Source organism: Lissotriton vulgaris, chromosome 2_1, assembly GCF_964263255.1.
Source record: "Lissotriton vulgaris chromosome 2_1, aLisVul1.2, whole genome shotgun sequence".
NCBI classification, from domain to species: Eukaryota; Metazoa; Chordata; class Amphibia; order Caudata; family Salamandridae; genus Lissotriton; species Lissotriton vulgaris.
In genome coordinates, this window is record NC_141687.1 from 1,619,956,678 (window position 1) to 1,619,972,760 (window position 16,083).

A 16,083-nucleotide genomic window follows, 5' to 3' on the forward strand; every position below is an offset into this window, starting at 1 on the left:
ATCGTCCATAAGAAATCCATCCACATCTCAACCAGCTCAGACGTCCATCTCGCCAACTCTGAACACCTTCACTTCCAGATCCACATCGACCCCAAGACCACACTCAGAGGCATCCTCCTTTACAGACCTCCAGGACCCCGCGCACAATTTAGTGAGAACATCACGGACTTCATCACTCCACACGCGCTCCCCTCCAAAGATTACATCCTTTTGGGAGACCTCAATTTTCACCTTGAAAAGAACAACGACCACAACTCCACCACCCTTTTGGACAACCTCGCCAACCTCGGACTTAAACAACTGGTTACTTCCCCCACCCACATCGCAGGTCACACACTCAACCCTATCTTCACCTCCAGCAATCATGTCTCCTTCAGCCACACTACGGCTCTCCTCTGGACTGACCACAGCTGTGTTCACTTTACCTACAACAAGCCCAAACCCAACAACCACCCCCAACCAACTCTGCACAGAAACTGGAACAAAATCACCATCGATCGGATCTCCTCATCGCTTCTTCTAAACCCCCCAGCCCACTCCTCAAACCCCGACCAAGCCGCCACCAACCTCACCCTATGGTTATCCAACAGCGCCGACATCCTAGCACCACTGAAAAAACGACAAAGAAAACTTGGCAGCAAGAAGGCCCCCTGGTTCAACGATGATCTTAAGAAATCCAAGAAACTCTGCCGCTCCCTTGAGCAGGCCTGGAAAAAAGACCCAACCACCAGCACCAAGGACGCCTTCAAAAACGCCACCCGCATACACCACCAACTGATCCGAAAGGCCAAGAAAACCGCATTCAAGGACCGACTAGATAACGCCCACAACAGCAAGGAACTTTTCAACATAGTCAAGGAATTTACCAATCCCTCGGCCAACTCTAACGACATCACCCCCTCTCAAGCCCTCTGCGACTCCCTAGCCTCATTCTTCCACAACAAAATTGCAGACATCCACAACAGCTTCGACAACCAACCCGGAGACCAACCCACCCAACCATCTACTGGACCTTCACCCCCCTCGAACATCCTTAATGACTGGAACCCAATCTCCACTGAGGACACCATCCGCCTGATGAACTCCATCCACTCAGGATCCCCCACAGACCCATGCCCTCACCACATCTTCAACAAAGCAGACTCCATCATAGCACCACACCTCCGAGACGTCATCAACTGCTCCTTCAACTCCGCCACCTTCCCGGAAAGCTGGAAACACGCTGAACTCAGCGCCCTTCTGAAAAAACCCACAGCGGACCCCACCGAACTCAAAAACTACCGCCCCATCTCGCTCCTACCATTCCCGGCCAAAGTCATCGAGAAAGCTGTCAACAACCAGCTCGCCGCCTTCCTCGAAGCCAACAAATCCCTCGACTCCTCACAGTCCGGCTTCCGAGCAAAACACAGCACTGAGACCGCCCTCATCGCAGCAACAGACGACATTCGAACTCTACTGGACAATGGAGACACAGTCGCCCTCATCCTCCTCGACCTCTCCGCAGCCTTCGACACAGTCTGCCATAGCACCCTTCTACAGCGCCTCAGAAACATCGGAATCCAAGGAAAAGCACTAGAATGGATTACCTCGTTCCTCACCGGAAGAACCCAGAGAGTCCGCCTTCCACCATTCAAGTCAGAGGCCACTGAAGTCATCTACGGCGTACCACAAGGATCTTCACTCAGCCCCACCCTTTTCAACGTATACATGAGCCCCCTCGCGGCCATCGCCCGCCAACACAACCTCAACATCATCTCCTACGCGGATGACATTCAACTGATCCTATCACTCACCAATGACCCTAGCACCGCCAAAACTAACCTACACGAAGGAATGAAAGAAGTAGCCGAATGGATGAAACACAGCCGTCTGAAACTGAACTCAGATAAAACAGAAGTCCTCATCTTAGGTACCTCCCCCTCTGCATGGGACGACTCTTGGTGGCCAGAAGCCCTTGGAAAAGCACCCATCCCGACAGACCACGCACGGAACCTGGGCGTCATCCTGGATTCCTCACTTTCGATGAACAGACAAGTCAACGCCGTCTCTTCATCCTGCTTCAACATTCTTCGCATGCTCAAAAAAACATTTAGTTGGATCCCCACCGAAACTAGGAAAACGGTCACCCACGCTCTGGTCACGAGCCGACTGGACTATGGAAACACCCTCTACGCCGGTACCACTGCTCAACTCAAGAAAAAAACTCCAACGAATCCAAAACGCCTCAGCCAGGCTCATATTAGACATCCCGCGTAAAGAACATATCTCTGGTCACCTGAAAAACCTCCACTGGCTTCCCATCAATAAGAGGATCACTTTCCGGCTCCTAACCCACGCACACAAAGCACTCTACGAAATCGGACCAGAATGCCTCAACACACGACTGTCCTTCTACACCCCCTCCCGCCAGCTACGATCATCCAACCAAGCCCTTGCCACTGTACCTCGCATCAACAAAACCACCATGGGAGGTAGATCCTTCTCCTACCTGGCAGCTAAAACCTGGAACTCACTTCCCACTTACCTTCGCCTTACACAGAACCACCTAGCTTTCAGAAAGCAACTTAAAACGTGGATATTTGACAAGTAATTCCCCACCCCTCCTCAAGCGCCTTGAGACCCTCTTGGTATGTAGCGCGCTATATAAATTCTCTGACTTGACTTGACTTGGGAGCCAGTGGGGCGTGGGATGTTCTCAGACAGTAGTGGCATGGAGCTCAGATCTCAAAGAATATGATATGGTCCTGTGTTAGCCCCTGTGTATGAGTGTATGGAGTTTGAAATTAATCAGTCACTTGTCTCAACAAAGTTATATAACTCTTGTAACCTGTACCTCGCAGGCGACAACTGCCCCGGCCTGTTGCAAGTTCAGAATTTTTGATATAGCACTTGCCAGGTTCATCTTTAGTGAACACATTTAAACTTGCATATACTCAAGAGGTATGCCAGATTTACTTTACAGTCTATAAGTTTGTACTATTTGATAAATTATATCCAAAAAGATTTTAAAATATTCACATATAATGCATTCATTTACACACTTTAAGCATACGCTCATCATGGCACGAGTTATTTATGTGCTGGAGTGCTTCTTGGGATGGTATGAATAATTAGCATAGCATCCTATGAACGGCTTCAAGCAAGCATACTCACTGAAATCCATTTTCTTCTGAACAATTTGTATTATATGTTAAAGAGAATGAATCCAGGATTTAGATCATAGGATATGAGTTGTCAACAATGAAAAAATCCTCACTAATGTAGCCTGAAACTTCTCCATTTCTTATTAACAAATTGCAACTTATCGCACTACTCAAGTAATGTATGCATTCTTTCATATAGGAGTGTGACCAGGTTCATGTAGAAGATGTTGCCTCTGACGACAATGGGCAAGATTTAAGGTATGCTTTTATAACATTCACATACATCTTGGTTTTGAATATCTCAGGCATTAGAACTGTTAATTCAGAAATGGGTGTGCAGTAGGCGAGGTGAGTGACTCGTGCTGTAGTGTGATACTGTTGTCTTCAACATATGTGATGTATCATCTCTATAAAGATGTCTGGTATGCAAAATAATAGTTCCTCCTTTTCACACCACAAACACCAGGATCATGAGCTATTTATTATAGTAAGAATCAGAATCAGAATAAGCTTTATTCGATATTCTCAAGGATATCATGAAAGCATTCATTACATTGTTTAAAAAGGAGTACATTCCAAATAAAAACATGAGCATAAAAACAGCAAATAAAACATATTTCATATAAACTATGTTTAAAAAAGGTAAGGAAAACCAAGGTTTAAAGAAACGCAAAAATACATAAGCTATCCCATCGAGTTCCTAAATTTAAGCAATAATTTCAAGAACTTTTCCATAGTGCATATGACATCTCTGTCCTCCAACTGTTGTAAACGTTCAAAGGCATCTTTGCAAGACCTCCAGCCCCATTTCTTCAATAGTGGTCTCAATAAAGATTTTCTAGGAGCTACATAATATTTACAAAACAGTATGGAATGAATGTTGGATTGAGGTGAAATGTCATCACATGGGCAGGGGCACACATTTCGAGTCCAATCATTACAAGAGGGAAATGTTATTAGGCGAAAAAAGGCGCCCAGTCTAAGTCTGGAGAGAAGCATTCTAGTAAAACAAGGAAAGTCAGTGGAGAGGTAGAATTGAAGCCCCTTAGTCAAGGTAATCCTTTGGAAATCCAGGATTGTTTTCTTGAGTAGACCACCTCTTGGCTTCCAGGTGGTCCATTAGGAGCTTCCTCAGAGCTTTCCTTGAAATGTGCTCCAAAGTCAAAGGGTCGGTGTAAAATTCTGGTCGGCCGATGTCGCAAAACATACTTTTAACATATGCCACCACTTTGTATGTTTCGTCCCCTCCAATTTTTGATTGTCCAAAATTATTTCTCGATTTAATGCTGTCTCTGTAGTAGTCCAGATCTTATGCCACAGAAGAGGGGGCTCGGTTTTAATTACATCTGAAATAAAAGGTAGCCCCAACTCTATGTGGATCATATAAGTGGATGTTGACTTTGGTATCCCTAATAGATACCTTAGAAATTGATTTTCCACTATCTCGATGGGTAATGTGTTATCGATCCCCCAGAGACCGGCCCCATAGATTGCCGTGGTGACACATTTAGCTTTGTAGATGGTAATAAGCTGCTTTACCGGTCTCCCCCCTATTTTACTGGCAAAGTCTCGAAGCGCCCCAATCGCTCGAGTAAAAGCAAGTTTCCTAGCTTCAACAGCAGACTGCCATGTCACCTTTCTGTGGATGCGAATGCCCAGATATGGGAAATGTTCGACTGTATCTATTTTTTGACCTCCGATGAATATAGGACAAGGAATTTTCTTTATTCCCTTACTGCATGCCATAGAGAATGTCTTACCAATATTCACTTTCAGACCCCTCAATATCGCCGCATCGTCGGCATACAACAGGATTGTGACGGCGTGACCCCCCACTTTCGGATAGTCACATTTAATATTTTTCAGATGGTCACCAATGGCATTTATATATAAGGAAAAAAGCATGGGGGCTAAAATGCACCCCTGCCTCACCCCTCTAGTAATAGTGAATCTTGGAGAGCACTCCCCTCCCCCCCCCCGTCGCCCCCACCCCCCCTCAGTCCAAACCGCACCCTGGCCCCCGCATCTCTATACAAATTAATAATAAAATTGAGGATTGATGGATTCATTCCCAAATCCTCCAGGACTTTCCATAGCTGTTCATGATCCACGCAGTCGAAAGCCGAGCTCAAGTCTATAAATGTTACAAACAGGTTACCCTTTTTTGCTTCCACATATTTTGACATAAGGAAGTATAGATTCAAGCTCTGTTCAACTGTGCCCCTTCCAGTTCGAAAGCCATATTGTAATCTGGAAAGGACATCTGCCTCCTCAGTCCAGCTCTGGATACGTTTTAAAATAATACGTCCCGCAACCTTCATTAAAGAGGCAAGCAAGGAGATAGGCCGATGACAAGATGGTAAATGCCTATCTCCTTTTTTGTATATGGGTACCACAATGGCCTCTGCCCAAGTTGGAATTTGACCATAAGCATTCGCAGAGTTCAAGGCAGAGGTTAATAATGGGGCCCAAAAGTCTATTTCCGCTTAGAAGACATCCACTGGGATGGCATCTGGGCCTGGAGCCTTCCCAGCAGGGCTCTCTCTTATAGCGAGCGTGACCTCCTCGCAAGAAAAGACAATATTAGAAAGACCCTCTCTCAGAGTATTAGAGGAAGGAATGGGATCCGATGGAGAAATATTAGGAGATCTGGAATTACTGTAGAGTTGTTGGAAGTGAGCGGCCCATGTCTCTCCATCGATTGCAATATCCAACCTCCTCTCAGGCATTATGACCCATGGGAGTGGGGTATTTACGAACTTCCAGAATGCTGAGGAATCGCGGCTTTCACAGGTTGACAACAGAGTCCGCCAAGCTTCTGCCTTTAGAGATTTTTTCCTGCTCTTTATAGCAAGGCGGTATCGAAATCTGGCCTGACATATCTCCATAGGTGACTTTGGATTCGAATGTAAAACTTTCTTCAACGATTTTAAGGCTCTAGTACAGTCTTAGTCAAACCACCCTTTAGGTATGGTAGGGCCTGGCTTGAACTGGCGGGTAAGAAGCTTTTTTAGGCTTTCCTGTATCTTTAAGAAAGCTTCACTGATTGTTTGAGGATGTTCGATCGGGGACAAACACGTGTGTACCTCATCCCACCTCAGCTTCAAAAGATTTTTAAGAAGACTAGCTGGATCAATTCTTTCCCATTTTAGGATATAGCCATTTGTTGCCCCTATTTTAATAGGTTGCTCGTAACTTATAGGGGGATTATTATGCCGATTTGTGGAATGCAATAACCAAATAGAAAGGGTCAGGCGGTAATGATCGCCATATATGTGATCAAGAGTGGCCCAAGAGGATATAAGGGAAGCATGCATCTTTGAGAAGAGAACAAAATCAATAGTAGAATTTGCAGCTCTTCCATGAAACGAAGGTTTAAATGGTCTCGGTGGAGAGCATATGTCATTTGCGAACGCTAAATTAAAAGAAGCCATAAAATTATTCAATACCTCCCCTGTTTTTGAATGAGAAAAATGGTTTAAGATGTCATCATCAAAGCCTTTTTCTTGGATAGGAGAAAACTCACACAGGCCCCTTGGGGCGGATTGGCAAGTATAACAATTAAAATCACCCATAAACGCAATCGCACACTCACCCCCACACCGCTCTTTAATTGTAACAACGTCATGGAGCAATTCTTGTAGGACTGTCTCCAAACCCTGTAGAGGCATGTTATTATAAAAATTGATTATTAATAGACTCAAAGATAGGCCTATTTGAGTGGCGATTATTTGGTAGGAATCCCGGAGGAGGTGTTTCCGAATCCTCAATCCTATACCAACACTAACATATATACACAAACCCCCTCTGTGTCTGCCTTGCATGCTCTCTATCGCTGGTGAATGAAAGGTCTGGAAACCCAATAAATGTATCGGGGTTTGCACCCAGGTCTCCTGGAAACACAAAACTGAGAATGAATTAACCACATCCAGCCGTGATGGTTGAACAATTTTTGAGGAGATGCCAGCCAAATTCCAACTGAGAATCTGTAGTTTGGGAGATGTTTGTCGATTCTCAGAATGGGTACAAGAAGTATTTAAAGTATTTGACTGGTGGGCGCGAGGCAAGGTAGTTAATTGATCCATAATGGTTGCCCCGCTTACTAGCCCTTTTTCTCCTAGGTTTGTGCAGCGGGAATCACCACTTAAGGATAATACGTTCGAGGATATGCCAGGTGCATCCTCCATCCCGTAGTTACCCGTATCATGTAAGGAGAGTCATTCAATGTCATCCAAACCGCAAAGTGGAGCATAGTGATTATAGCAAGGAAGATTCCATGAGGGAGTTATAGGTGGTAGGTATTGGCCATAACCGGCAGAGTCATGTACAGGGAGTAGAGGAGGTATGTTTTCCATGATTCCATGCCTAGTGGGCTAAGGGTTATAAGGTAGTCTTTGGTGCCGAGGGAAGGAAAAGTTATCGTAGTAGGGTTTAGGACGAGGCATTTTACGGGGCATTAAAGCTTCCGGGTAGAAGTAGGATAAACCTTTAGGTGTAATCGAGCCTCTATCGAAGTTTGAAAACCAGTCCCTAATATGCGCGATGACTCTGGGATCTTTGAAGGTAATAATTACTATGTCGCCCTCAATGTCTTTAGGACGCACTCCAACCCAGTTAGTTCGTCGCACAGTGATGATTTCGCCATTTATGTGGGGTGGCAATGGCCTGTTGTTTTTTAGCCAATAGATGACTTTATTCTTTAGGCTATTGTGGTTTTCATAAGATCCTGATGATAAGGGCGAAACCCCCGTTAGTACAATAACATTATGTGAAGCAGCAGGAGGTAGGTCCACGTTTCTTTCACGTGGAACTCTTGTGGATTTAAGACCAACCTTATTCGTGTCCGGTGTGGACTTTGTGTTCCCCATTCTGGCTGATTCCATAAGGGAATTTATTTGGGAAGACTGTAGCTAAGTGTTTAAAGGCGGTTTTGTTGAGGCGGAGGGAACTTTATTACCTGGCTTTGAGTTAACAGAAGGGGCTGGGGTTGTGGAAGTTTTTACTACAGGTGTATTTTGAGCCTTAGTAGTGATTTTTCCTGCCTCCTTTATATTAGATAATTTAACTATATCTTTATTAATGATGGCCTTTAAAGTAGGACCTTCCATAAGGGTGTCCAATTGGGCACCTAATCTCTTAACTCCCTCAACTATAGGGAGTAATAGGGCTTTCAGTAGGTGTTCCATCGCATCTACAAAGTCTTTTATGGAAGGTGGAACATGAGAGTTATTTTTACAGGTGCCTTAGGTGCCCCTTCAACTATTTGAAGTAGTTCTTTTGTGAGTGAGTCATTAGAAGGCAATAAATTGCGGGTTGAAATATCTTTGTTTCCCCTACCTTTTCTCCTGCGTTTTTTTGGGGGTGTGCGGATAATTTCCTGTTTCTTTTTTGGGGGGTTGATAGCAGTCGATGTCTGCGGGCCACAAGTAGAGGAGTACAAATTTGAATTTGCGTTTGCTGTTCGACATCTAGGCATATTTGTGCCCCTGTGATATTTAGAGTTGCATGCTCAGAAGCCTTGGGAGTTTTGAAGGTATCGAGATCGATAATTGAATTACTGCTGGGGAGGTGTAGATGGAGTTGATGGGGTTGGATGGCAACGGATGTATCGTTTTTTGGGGACGAACTGACCTGGAATATTAAAGGAATATTCTCCGTATTGAACAGATCAGCGTCTATATTTTCCATAGAGGCGTTATCCAGATGTGGACCATGGGTGACCTTGGGGGAAGAGTCAATTACGATATTTTTGAGTTTCTCAATGGAAAGACGACGAGCAGCCCGGCGCTCTGCCAGAGCCATATCTCTGTCGACTTCAGTAATGGCTCTTGAGAAAAATTTATCCAATGGACCCAAGATGGAAAAACCTACCCTAGGTGGGGGATTCAACACAGTAGGTGTAAACATTTCTGGTGAAATAAAATGATATACAATATATATCTAAAAGACCATGTATGAAGTCTTAGACGTTAAAGGGTATGCCAAGCCATGCCTGGTCTGGCCTTGGAGGGCCGTAGAGGGCCCGCCCTTTGCCCGGGCTTCGCTCCGTGCTTTGCCCCGCGCGCGTCCCGCTTGCGCGTTGGATACTTCCTGTTTATAACGGGAGGTGGGCGGGAAGAGGACCAGCTGCGGCGAGTCAGCAGACGCAACGCCCGCTGGTCCTCGCAGTCCCGCAAGGGCAGAAAGCAACTCCAGGCAGCTTCTCTCAGCGGCGGTGAAGATTCCACTAATTCCCCAGCGATGTCTCCCTCGAGCGGCTCCCGCGCAGCGGGGGCCGCGAGGAGTGGTGAGTGGGATGCAGAACGAAGACCTTTAATCCTGTAGTCCGGAGGGAAGCAGGAAGCACGTTGACCCTCTCTCAGCGCAAGTTCACTGGATAGGTTTTCGACAATTTGACAAGAATTAACTTGACTTGATCGCACTGGCTGATACTCTATTTAAATGCAGATTACTCACCTTGTGAATAATCGCCAGTCAGTCTGGATCTGGAAGCTTTTGAGTTTCTCTCCTTTGTGCCACTAGATGACGTCATGCAACTCTTGTACTGACGTCATTCCTCTCACGAAGTGACAAGCGTAGTGGCATGTAAGCAGCGCCCATAAGCTTTGGTGTCAGTTGCTTTCTGGGCAGTGCACACCTCAAACAAAGTGCCCATCATTAAATTGGTATACCCATTGTGCAGATCTGGGGATTCGGGCCTTTTTAGATGGAAAGGAGTCCTATTTGCTGAATGCGGAGGTGGGAGAGTCTGTGAGGAATCTATGCTTATACTTCGAGTAACCAGCAGAATAATTGTTACCAAAGGTAAGAAAGTTGGTCTTCTATGGATACTTCAAACTGCAGATTACTCAACATTGTGACTAGAGACCATAGCTGACCCTCCATAGTGATGGTTGTGTGAACTGGCTCAGGCAAAAATGTCCTGCATGATCTAGAGGGGTCTCTCTCTTCTTAGACCCCCCTTCCTGTAGTGCTTTGTGAACATGTGTATCAATGCTCACGTAGCTGTCTGGCAGATGTCTAGGGTAGGCACTCCATGTGGTAGCCACTTTGGCTGTGGTGGAATGAGCCCACAAACCTTCTTGGGGCTGCTTTTTCACCAGTGTGTAGCACGTTTGTATGCAGGAAACAATCAATGGCGAAGATCTGCTTTACCACTGCTTTACCACTGCTTTGTCCTGCTTTGTTCCGGTAAACCCTACAAAGAGATGTTCTTTCACTCTGTGTTTCTTGGTGTGATTGATGTACAAACAGCAATGACGTCTCTCTTCTTCCTTAGCGGGAGGAGTTGGACCAAAGAATGCTGGATGACATGTAAAGGAGTTAACACTTTCAGTAGAAAGTTTGCATGGGTCCTCAAAACTAACTTGTCAGGGAAGCATGTGGTATAAGGTGGATTTACAAAGAAAGCTTGACGTTTGCTCACACTTCTAGCCAATGTTCTGGTGATTAGAGACTTGTTTAAGATCAGAAGGGACAACTGTGCAGTGGCTCAAAAAGGGTGCACATCAAGAATGAGATTAAAAAGCTCAAGTCTCACTCAGACAACACAAAGAGTTTTGGTAGAAACAAATGTTGCAAACCTTTCAAAAAGTTCCGCATAGCTGGTGATTTGAATAATGAACCAGAAACTGCAAGAAAGCAGAGAGCGCTTATAAATAGCCCTTAATCATGCCCAAATGAAGTTCTTATTGAGCATGGGACACAGCAAACAAAACTTCATACAGCTTTGCCTGGAATGGGTCAATTGGTCATGTATCACAGAAGTCCACAAATTTGTCCCAAAAGCTGTCCTACACTAATTTTGTTGAGGGATGCAACACCGCCAACATGGCATCGGCGACTTCAGGGTGTAGGTTAAAGGAGGTTCACTGTTGCCGCTCAGTGTCCCAGAAAGGAGATGCAGAGGGTGCAGGCCCGGGTGCAAAGCCCTGCTCCTGAGACAAAGATCTTTCCGAAGTGGTAACTTGATCGGAGGACAGATGCTTATGCCAAAGGTGTGGCAGGTACCTCACTCTCCAGATCCAATCCAGGGCCTCTAGAATTACTTGGGCCTGGTTTTTCAGATCTTCTTCTGAGCGTTAGGCAGTGGCAGAAAGGCATGCAGGAGTCCTTAGGTCAACTCTAGCCAGAATGCATCAACGAGAAAGAGCTGCTTTGGAAACGCAGTGAGAAGTGCTGACATTGCAGATCTTTTTTTATTCTCCTCTGCAATTTGGATCCTGTCCGGTGAATTTCCCTTATATTGTACCTAGTGGGATTTGATGTTAATGCAGATCCAGTGTGTGCCATCTGGCATGTCACCAGCAGGCTGCAGGAGACCAATAAGTAACTTTATTCGTAAATAGTTTATTAAAACCATTACCTGTACATATAAGTATACCACGGTTCACTGCACATCCAGAGCGTGGCATACACTAGCATATCGAGCACCGAAGCTTCCACTGTACGCCCCAGCTCTGCCGTTGGCTAACCACCCCAAACTCTGTCTCACAGGAAAAGAAAATGCGAACAATATTAGGGGAAATGGGGTTTGTGACCATAGGTAAGTTGATTCCACACAACAGATTCATTCTGCGGCGTGACCCATCCCTATGCGCGCATCAAACGCCATTAAAGGTGTTCGCTTGCCTACGATTACGCTCCGCAGTCAAAGAATTGTACACATCATTTCTGGAAGAACCCACACAATTACGCACACTACAAATTCTTTTGACAGCACCCACACCCCAACATATACAACGCTTTCCACAATGAACAGAATTTAGGGCCTGATCTATCCCTCCAGAGATGGGAAAAAACGACTGGTGAAACAATATCCGAAGAAGTCTGGAGCTATTGCTGTGCTCAACTACATTTACTTACATCAGATTGCAACCTACGCATAATTAATTTAAAGTTTCGCCATCTGACATATTACACACAGGTTAAACTACATAAATACGGCCTTAAAGCAGACGACAAATGTGTGCGCTGTAATGCACCTAAGGCTGACTTTTTGCAAATGCGTGGGCATGCCCACATCTTCAAAAGTATTGGCAAGAAATCACAGATGCGTTATCGACGGTGCTGGCTGAGCAAATCCCAAACACACCACTAGTTTGTCTGCTGGGGATACGCAAACTTAAACTAGCCAAAAGACGGAAATTCTTGGCTGTGACACTCTTACTTGCAAAAAGACGAATAGCTATGAAGTATGGTAGTAAAAGACAACCTAGATTCAAAGACTGGATCACAGACATGGCTTATTGTAAAGAGACACTGGGGGCATATGCAGTGGACATACCTCAGGCATCCAGACCAAGGGACTTCTGGCAACCACTAGTGGAATATCTGCAGGCGACGCAAGACGACCCTAGAATGCAGGTGAAGAGTTGACAAGATGTGCACGGGCGGTGATACTTGGCGGAATGGGAAAACACAGCACGTCAGTGTGAGAAGTTGGCCTGATATGTAGTGCTCACTATTCTAGTGATCACTGTGTATCATTCCAAACGACCCTTATTGATGCTTGGTTGTAAGTCAACCTTTTAGACCAGCTATCCGAGTAGCATGGACAAGAGCAGTCTTTAGGCTAAACTCTAGAGGGCGTGTTAAGCCAGCTGTTATACCATCACATATACCCCTTGAACACCAAGTGAAAGGACACCACACAAGTTGTTATGAAAATAAAGGATATTTATTATAACACAACAGCCCTGAACTCTTTATGAGGACAGGGCGCTAAGCACAATACAAAGCTCTTAAAGAAATACTGAAAGTCGCACAATTTACACAAATGCCCGAGGGGCACGGAAAACCATATACTACAAAAGTGGAATGCGAAATACTAGCAGGTAAGTAACTAGTCTCAAAGGCTTTAGGATCGCTAGGACTGGACTACTGAACCTTCAGATTACGAGCAGGAGGCCTAGGGAGATCGGGTGCAGAGTGTGCACTCTCACGCGGGATGCGGGACAAAGTCTATGGATGCTAGATTTCGTAAAGTTAGTGTTATCGGACGAATCCGACTAGGTAGAGCTGAAACGAAAAAGGATCTGGACACTTAGATAGTTAAGCTATGCTGGAGCACCGAAATGCTCAGGTTACCTAGCCCAGGGGCTGCGGCTGCATAGGTCTCAAAAGACGTCGGGAATCCTCGTTGCAGTCTATGGAGCCTGAAAGAAGAAGTTGCTGGCAGGCGACCAGTGATGAAGTTCGATGTGACCCAAGCCTGGATCGGTGATGGAGGATACCTGTAAGCAGAGGGGACCAAGTTCTGAATCACTAGCCAGTGATTAGATGGGCACTAGGATGGCACCGGACGAAGTCACCTCGACCAGGTGAGTGGGCGACGCTGGGCTCTGCAGTCTCTCGGACCAGGAGGCGTTGTCGGCAACCAGGATGGAGGTGCGAGCTGTCCCACGATGGTATCTGCTGTCGACGTCGCTGGACCCAGGATTGGGGCAACAACTCTTGGCAAATGCAAGCCCACGCGGTGGACTCAAAATGGCGTCTGGAGTGGACCAGGAGGGTCCGGGGTGCTCCTCTGTTGGAGGGGAGCAAGGGCCAGTCTGGAGCAACCAGACCAGCAATGGAAGTGTCGTGGTTCGTCGTCAGCAGGGCCACAAGCCAGCAGGCAAGTAGCCGGACAACGCGGTGAGCAGCAAAGAGCAGAAGGGCCCCACGCAGATCTTGTGGATGCTGGGGGGCTGGACTTCGGTGCTGGAGCTGCTCAGGGTTAGGGCTTCTCGAACCCCAAAGCACTCACTCGAGGATCCCTCGGCGGTCGTGCTGGATAAGCGTCGTGCAGTTCTGAAGATGGCCGGTCCCTCGAGGTCTCGTCACACCCACGGATCTCAGCTGGGCTGATGATGTAGGTAGAGGTCAGAGGTGCCAGGGAAGCCGGGTCTCGTCGTGCTGGTCAGTCGGATTCCGGAGGAAGGACGTGCAGCAAACCGCAGTGTTCTTAGTTGGTGCCCGCAGATGCAGGGTCACTACTCCTTAGTCACAAGGGAGAAATCTTAGGAAGAAGTCTTGAGTTCCTTTCGTAGAAAGTAGTTTCAGGATTCAAAGATGATCTAATTTGGAAGGGGGCCTGCTCCTACCTTTATCCTGCAAAAGGGGGCAGGCACGCGACTAGGTCCAGCCCATGGGTGGGACCAGGAGGGGGGTGATTACATCCCTCTCCTTTGTCCAGTCTTCCCCAGCTCCGGGGCTGGTGTGCCCTTGGAACTGGTTCAAACTGGCAGATGCACAGTGAGCACCGGGGTGCCACTTGCAGTCACCTTCCTATTCAGCCCTGCCTACCTAGGATACACAAAACCCTGTCTGGGATGGTGCTAGCACCCCCCCTGACAGGAAACCCTTTGTCCAAGCTCCCCTCGCTGGAAGGACTCCCAGCTGCAGGGGGTCAGACTTGTCTGTGGTGGCAGCATCCATTTTGTGATGCTGAGGCTCGAGTTAACTTTAACCGGGGTTCACAGTTACATACATGTTGTGTCCCTCTAGAAGGGTGGAATGCTAACCCCGTCGCCAGAATTGGCGAGGGGTTAGTATTCCAATTTGTATGACACCTTACTCGACATGTTTTGATAAAGCGATACCAGAGTTGGCATATAACCACGAGGATTATAATGCACTTAAGAGTATATGTACGCGTTATCATAATACAGCTATTAGGACTTGGTTCCGCAAGCTGCAGACGGGCTCAGCTCATGCCAGAGCACCATCTCACATAATTCCAAGCACTCTGCCTTCAGGATTGTTAAGGCCTGCCATAGGAATGACTGATAGGAATACATGTGTCTATTTTAGGGTTAGATATAGGTATACTATATCTACAGCAAAGGGTGATTACACCACTTTGCCCCAGCTGTCGTGCAGCCAGTTGTGTCAGATTTAGATGGCCAGCCAGGGGTGGCATAATACATGCTGCAGCCCCTGGTAGGCCCTGGGTACACCTATGCCCTGAGTTACAGGGTCTGATAAGGTGTCCCAGTACCAATTGGTAAATGCACCCAAGGTACACGTGTCAATTTAGTGAAGAGAACAGCTAGGCTGTGGGTCTGATTAGCAGGCCCACAGCCTGGGAAGTCGTAAACCAGTGAAGCAAAAAGCAAAAATCTGGGGTGATCATAGGATTGCAGACCCTACTCTCCTACAGTCAGGTCACGACTATTTTGCTTGAGATTCTGACGGACGCGCCTTTGATTGTAGCCTTATGTTGCAAATACTGTATTGTATCCTGATTGTATTTTTTGTGACTTATGTAAGTACAGGCCAAAATAAGAAATGTACAAAAAGATTATACACGTATGATGTAAACCGTTGCTGCTTGGTAGAAAAAATAAAATAATAAAAAAAAAAACATAATTATACCAGTTATTATCATGTCATTACAATGTGGCCACAGAAGTAAGTAGTTCAAAAAGATAAAAAGACAGTACATCAATACAGAATCTCATTTTGCTTTGCAGAGGTTAAAACTGCTCGGAATTACAATTTAATGCTATCAAGTAAAATACTAGATTAAATGTGCAAAACCAAAACGCAGCCAACCTCTCAGGAACCCCCTTGTTTTTTTTGCATTTATAAAGTGTGTACGTTCGGTGCAAAAGTTTGCCATAAAGTGCATCTAATTTGCTAGTTAAACCCATTGCACGCACATAAAAGAAAATTCTAACATGTTACCCAGATAATACGATATAACTTCTCGCGCATTATGGTTAAAAAACATTTGAGCAGTCAATACACAATCATAATCCACTAAAATGCAATATCCATTAAGGTGAAAAAATAAAACAAGGTCTAATTCGTAAGAACCCCTTTTTTCCTAATGATAGAAAAGTGCATACATACTGTGCAAGACTTGTGCCATAAAGTGCATCTGTTTAACTATAAATATGGTAAACAAATTCACTATGTCTAAAAGGGCTTTAATTATTGAAGGGCTTCCAGT

At 45.8% G+C, this 16,083-nt stretch overlaps 1 protein-coding gene across 12 annotated transcripts in view; it reads left to right on the top strand.

The window, feature by feature from the left end:
• EYA3 (EYA transcriptional coactivator and phosphatase 3) overlaps window positions 1-16,083 on the top strand; it is a 1,455,294-nt gene that overhangs the window by 1,134,281 nt on the left and 304,930 nt on the right. For all 12 annotated transcript variants that reach the window (XM_086957503.1, XM_086957498.1, XM_086957496.1 and 9 more), the window contains one exon: window positions 3,343-3,401. In XM_086957503.1, the coding sequence (XP_086813629.1) occupies window positions 3,343-3,401 (59 nt within the window). The remainder of the gene's footprint in view (window positions 1-3,342; window positions 3,402-16,083) is intronic.